Raw genomic sequence first — 6,261 nt, 5'->3', positions numbered from 1 at the left:
ATGAAGTGAACAAGGCCAATTTTTACTCCGTATTTGGTCTGTTTTCGCTAAGATAGAAGTTGTGGACTACTACTTGTTATCGCTAAACTAAAAATTGCAGAAAACGTATTGGGTGTGTTGGTTGAAAAAGTGTTTGGTATACTAAATTTTTTCCACAGAAGGTTGAAACCTTCCGGCTTCTGCCACCCTTTATGATCGAGATTCATCGTACGTTTATTACAGCAATCTAAATTGTTCATCTTGTAGGACCTATAAATAATATATTCACACAAAAAAATAACTTGATGAGACATTAATAGGTATTTCAAAAATTAAATTCTGGTTTATAAAATATAAGGTCATGGACAATTAAGCTTTAAACTTATCGACCATCCATTTTATAATTCAAAATTCAATTTTTTATATACCTATCGATATTCAATTAAGCTTATTTTTTTTAGATATATACTACTCCACGAGCTCTACTTTTTTTTTTTTTTTTGATCGGCTCCACGAGCTCTACTTGCGGTGTTGGAAACCCCAAGTTTTTTATACCTAAGGTGGAAAATTTTAAACTCATTTCAATTTAGTGGAAACAACTTAACTTTTGACAAAATAATTCAGAAAAGAGCCCACCCTCGTTTTCTATATTATGAATCAAATAATTCAAATTTTTGAATTTTGTCCACCCTACTCTTTTTGTTCTTCTCCACGCACAGACATGGAAAACGGAATCACTTCAAGAGTAAATTCCATTAGAGATAATTGTAAATGCTTAATTATATTTTTAATGAATTGCATGTTACCAAAAAAAAAATAATGGAATTAGAATATATTCGATTATAGGTAAGCTTTTATAATTTTGCAAGAGAGCAACATCAGTGTAATTCCCAGTATTTATCTATTTCGATTAGAGATAAGGTTTTGATCATTTACAAAGTTATGTCTCTTCTCTACCTCTCTAAGCACTGCTAATCTAGAAACCCAACAAAAAGACCTCTAATGCTGAACCTCTAATTGTACAATTTTAGTTTGTTGTGGGAGAAGCCAATCGGAGTACGTTCTCGGAGGGCCGGAGACGCCACGGCTGTGCAAAGAAGAAATATATTTGATATCCTCCATCTTTTGGACACTCAAATTTCTTCACACAATCAGCGCCAATTGGTCCATAATCACTAGCCATTTTATATATTTGTTTTGTTTTTCTTTAAATTTCATCTTTCTTCTTAGAAAAAGAAGAGGTTTTAAACCATGAACGGACTTTGAAATACAAAGTTGCGGTTAAAAAATTTGGCGAAATTCAAGCACATACATCGCGTATGTCCCAACTTCTATTGATATAAATAAGGGCATGTTAAGAAATTGATTTCTACTGTAAGATAAAAAGTTCGAATCAATAGAAAAGGCCAAAAACAAAAGAAAAAAAACAAAAGGCCCCCACATTAAATTTCGGATTTTTTGTGTGTGTGTGTGTGTTCAGCTATTAGTACCGTTACAATTAATCAATTATTGATTCTAGAGCAAGGCAAAAAAAAAAAAAGAGAGCCCGAAAATCAGGTATTTAAGGGCACCACCACCACAACCACTAGCAGAGCCTCTCAAAAGCAATGTTGAACTACTCACTAGTCACTACTCTAGTAGGTTAAGGCCCAGCCGCATGACTGCCTCCCTTTCGTGTCTCACGAGCTCCTCCCTCTCTCTCTTTCCCTGCCCCCTCAACTGCTTATCAGTTTCACAAATTTCGAAGAGATTTTCCCTTTGCTTGAAATACACGTTACATAGGAGTAGTAGGCATCCAGCATTTCGAATCCCTGTAAATACTGCACCCTCCTTTCTGTCCTCTTCCTCTGCACTCTGCTCTCTCTACACATACACAGAATCTGTTCAACCGTTTGCCCAATAGTCACAGTTCCGCGAACATCGATCGTCTTCCCATAACTGGGCCCCTGTTTGGCTCTGTTCTGCTTCGGATAAGTAAATTTTATTTATTTTTTAAATCTCAAAAAAATGGTGGAGGGGTGCGAAACAACGGCGGTTTTGGTGGTGAGGGAGTTCGACGGGAAGAAGGATTGCAAGGGCGTGGAGGAAGTAGAGAGGCGGTGCGAGGTCGGCTCCGGCGGCAAGCTGTCTCTGTTCACCGATCTCCTCGGCGACCCCATTTGCAGGGTTCGCCATTCCCCTGCCTATCTCATGCTGGTATACATACATACATACATACATACATACATACCTTCACTGTCACTTTTAATTTTGCTGTTTTCTAGTTCGAATTTTGTTTTCAAAATCTGTTTTGGAGATGTATATTGATATGGGTATATACATACATACATACGTATGATATGATATGATATATGTTTGAGTAGGTAGCGGAGGCAGTGAAGGTGGGTGAAGGAGGAGATAAGGAGGAGAGAGAAATAGTAGGAATGATAAGAGGGTGCATCAAAAGCGTTACGTGCGGCAAGAAGTTCTCCAGAAGCAGTAGTGGTAAAAACTGCCCAACCGCTATCTACACCAAACTCGCCTACATATTGGGCCTCCGCGTCTCTCCATCTCACCGGTATCTCTCTTTCTCTCTCTTAATAACACACGTACATATTCTCACGTTCCAATCATTAGGACTTTGCATACAGTAATGCTATTGGTACCGACGGTTTTTCAACCAACGGGTTCATGGGACCCACTTCCGATCCTAATACCACCCCTCACCTACAGCACCTCTTCATCACCTCTTCATCAGTTCAAAAACTGTTGGAGAAAGGTGCTAACCGACCATGATTTGACGGGCACGTGGAGCACACTCTGGACCCCAAGAGGACCCCTCTTTGCAAAAACTGGGACATGGAGTTCTCACTTCTCGCGGTTCACGCGTTATCCTTGCTTATGGTACGATAAATGTTCATAACGACTATTTTATACCCTCTCCAATCCTTATTACTTGTTCCGTACAAAACAACCTTCAAAAAATTTAATGGGACTTACCTTTGATGAATGTCTAATTACAAAGTTTTATTCAATTTTCAACATGCCCTTTATTTGTAACTTTGAAAACTACTTTTAATTATTTTTGAGGATTAATTTGTAGAAATTTACGCACTCTTTTCTTCCGCGAAGGACAAAAAAATTTCACAATAAAATAGCCGCTAGACAATATGAGACAAAGGAAGCCAAAAAAAAGTTCCTTCAAAGTGTCCTCGAGACATGTTTAGACACAGATTGAATATGTATGAACTATGGGGTCTACACACTTTGTCTAACATCCGACCACAAACTATAGTAAAAAGAGATCAGGAGTATTACTTGACAGTATTCTGAGGATTCTGAATAATTTTACGTACGAATTCTCTGTTCATCGTGCGTTGTTATTGAACATCTGTACCGTAGCAATACTCTTATATATATAAGTAACTAAAATACAGTGATTTTTGTAATTTTGCAGGCGAATGGGAATTGGACTGGAGCTGGTTCGAAGAATAGAGGAGTGGTTCAGAGAAAACGGAGCTGAATACTCGTACATGGCAACCGAAAACGACAACAAACCGTCCGTTAACCTCTTCACCGTCAAATGCGGCTACTCCAAGTTCCGTACCCCCTCAATCCTGGTCCAGCCCGTTTTCGCCCACCGGGTCCGGGTCAGCGCCCGAATCGCCATCCTCAAACTCGCCCCCTCCGAGGCCGAATCCCTCTACCGCCGCCGCTTCTCCACCACCGAGTTCTTCCCCCGAGACATTGACTCGGTGCTGAACAATAAACTCAATCTGGGCACCTTCATTGCCTTTCCAAAAGGGACTTGTTTTCCCGGGTCGTGGCCGGGTGCGGATCGGTTCTTATCCGACCCACCCAGTTCGTGGGCGGTTTTAAGCGTGTGGAATTGCAAGGATGTTTTTACACTCGAGGTGCGTGGTGCGTCGCGCGTGAGGAAAGGATTGGCGAGGACGACCCGGTTAGTGGACCGGGCCTTCCCCTGGCTACACGTCCCGTCGGTGCCGGAAGTGTTCCGGCCCTTTGGGCTGCACTTTTTGTATGGGCTGGGCGGGGAAGGCCCAATGGCGGTGAAATACATGAAGGCCCTTTGCAGATTCGCACACAATTTGGCTATGGAGAGCGGGTGTGGGGTGGTGGCGACGGAGGTGTTGAGTCACGACCCGCTCAAGTCAGGGGTTCCACACTGGAAGGCGCTATCGTGCCCCGAGGACCTGTGGTGCATCAAGAGGCTAGGGGAAGATTACAGCGACGGCTCCGTGGGCGACTGGACCAAGTCGCCACCCGGAGTTTCTGTTTTCGTTGATCCCAGAGAGTTCTAACCAAACCAAGAAAACTAAATTGAGAACTCGAAAGAATGTTTTTCTGTTTTCTTTTTTGGGTCTCTCTTTGGGGTTTAACTTTAGGTTTAGTTAAATGAGGGTAGTGGTGGTGGGGGGAGCAAAAGAGGAAACATGAAAAGTATGGGGTGTTCTTGACCTTTTTTGGAGGGTAATGGGTTTTTGTTTGTAAATGGATAATTGCTCCCCTTTTTTTTAATTTATTTTGTGAATGGATGTGGCCTTTTGGATCCTCTTTTTGAACCAAAATCAGAAAGTTGGGGTGTTCCATGTGGGGTTTGTTATGTTTTTGGCAATTAACGGTTGGGAAATGGGTGTGGTTATGAAATCTTGTGCATCCAAACTAGAAAGTTCCTTTGAAGAGGTTTGTGGAATCCCTCTTTTTCTTTGTAAAGTGAGACCATAAGGCTTTTTGTTCTTCTTCTTGTAGTGTAGTTGTGTGGGATAGAATGAGAATTGGAAGAAAAGTATACCGGATGTTCGGGCCAACGCGAACCTCAGGTGGCCCCAAGGGTTTCGAATGTTTGGCATGCGTGAAATTCGAACATGAGATCTCGTTGAAGACAAACACTTATTATTTTTCTCATGTTCACTTGGCCAAATTCTATGGGGTTAAAGTTTTGCTTTTCTAAGCCAGATAAATTTGGGTAAAAATATTTTAGGAGGCACTAGTGTTTTCTAACCAAAGTTTTCTAACCAAATGGCCCGGTGCATGGGATATTACTTTGTTCATCTTTTAAAAATTCACTGCCATATCGTTGTGCATGAGTTTTTTTTTTTCTTGTAAACACGACACAATATGTCTAGATGGTCCAAAGTCTCGATAGTGCAATGGGATGAGTTTTTTTTTTTTCTTTTTCGTACGATATTTTTAAAAATTTACCACCATATCATTGTGCAAGAGTTGTATATTTTTTCTTACATCAATGACAATGAGCACATAAAAATAGGAATTTTACCTGGAATGTGGGGGATGCGTATGATTGATGGGATTATAGTGGTTCTAACTTTTTGTGTCGACTAACTTTGGTGGCATTTGGAAGATATACTCTTTTACTGGATGCTATGTTTCTTTATATGAAATGATTGGGTGATTTGGCTTTTAGCTTCTTTGCTCTTCGTGCGAGAGCAAGTCCATTCATCCAGAAATTTTTGGGTACCGGGTGGGTATCACGTGGCTGTGCCCACGCGGTACCCGAGCAGCCCATTCAGGCCGGAAAAATTCTATGTACTCCGAAAGAGTACTCAGAAATTGATTGGCTATTCTTTCGGCGTCATTTTTGGATATTCTTTCGAGGTACCTAGCACTCTTCATCCAGACTGTTCAAAAGTGTGTTGGACGGCCCAAAAATTTCTCCCATTCATCAGCCATCTAAGCTGTTGAAGTAATAATTTGGCGAAATTTCTCACAGAATTTATGGCAACCGTTTGCTAGTTACTGATGCCAGAAAAGTTGGTGTCAATGGTTTCCCAAAAATCTATCACAGTAAATCCCAAAGTCTGGATTTAAAATTGTGCCGCGATGACTCCATGACACCGTTTTACTGGTCTCTCTTTTTCCCATATATCATGGCCATCAACGATTACTACGTTGTGGTTGGGTCTTTAAGGGGCCTACCGCACAACGCGAGGTACATGCATTCAGGTGAAATTTCCCATTTTGTTTTTAAAAACTGATGTAGGATTTTATTTCGTTTTACAAATTGACTCAAAAAAAAGGGGAGTGTTTGGATTAGGATGTTGTGAGGAAAGCACTCATGGCCTTCACGGGTGTCGCACTAATGAAAATCATATGATTCATGAGGAAAGTGAAGGGAAGGTAGACATGGTTGTAGTGACAAAATTAATGTGATTGATGAAAGTGGCACTACTCCGTGACACCGTTTTGTTGTCTAGTACGTCCACTAGGCGATTAAGGTATTTTTGATAATTCAGATGTCTTGACCGGTTTACACACCTCCGC

At 41.0% G+C, this 6,261-nt stretch overlaps 1 protein-coding gene across 1 annotated transcript; it reads left to right on the top strand.

Moving 5' to 3' along the window:
- The first annotated feature begins 1,565 nt into the window (after window positions 1–1,565).
- LOC131303858 (probable N-acetyltransferase HLS1) lies at window positions 1,566–4,692 on the top strand. Its single transcript, XM_058330917.1, has 3 exons — window positions 1,566–2,175; window positions 2,343–2,536; window positions 3,416–4,692. The coding sequence occupies exons 1-3, from the start codon at window positions 1,987–1,989 to the stop codon at window positions 4,278–4,280; spliced, it is 1,248 nt and encodes a 415-aa protein (XP_058186900.1). The 5' UTR covers window positions 1,566–1,986; the 3' UTR covers window positions 4,281–4,692.
- The last annotated feature ends 1,569 nt before the right edge of the window (window positions 4,693–6,261 follow it).

Source organism: Rhododendron vialii, chromosome 10a, assembly GCF_030253575.1.
Source record: "Rhododendron vialii isolate Sample 1 chromosome 10a, ASM3025357v1".
Classification (NCBI taxonomy): domain Eukaryota; kingdom Viridiplantae; phylum Streptophyta; class Magnoliopsida; order Ericales; family Ericaceae; genus Rhododendron; species Rhododendron vialii.
The sequence above is the reverse complement of the archived record's forward strand: the minus strand, read 5'-3'. Positions and strand labels throughout refer to the sequence as shown.

Coding starts and splice junctions, on each gene's coding strand:
- LOC131303858 (XM_058330917.1), top strand. CDS start 1,987: ATGGTGGAGGGGTGCGAAACAACGGCGGTTTTGGTGGTGAGGGAGTTC. Junction 2,176..2,342: donor CCCCTGCCTATCTCATGCTG/GTATACATACAT, acceptor ATGTTTGAGTAG/GTAGCGGAGGCAGTGAAGGT. Junction 2,537..3,415: donor CGCGTCTCTCCATCTCACCG/GTATCTCTCTTT, acceptor GTAATTTTGCAG/GCGAATGGGAATTGGACTGG.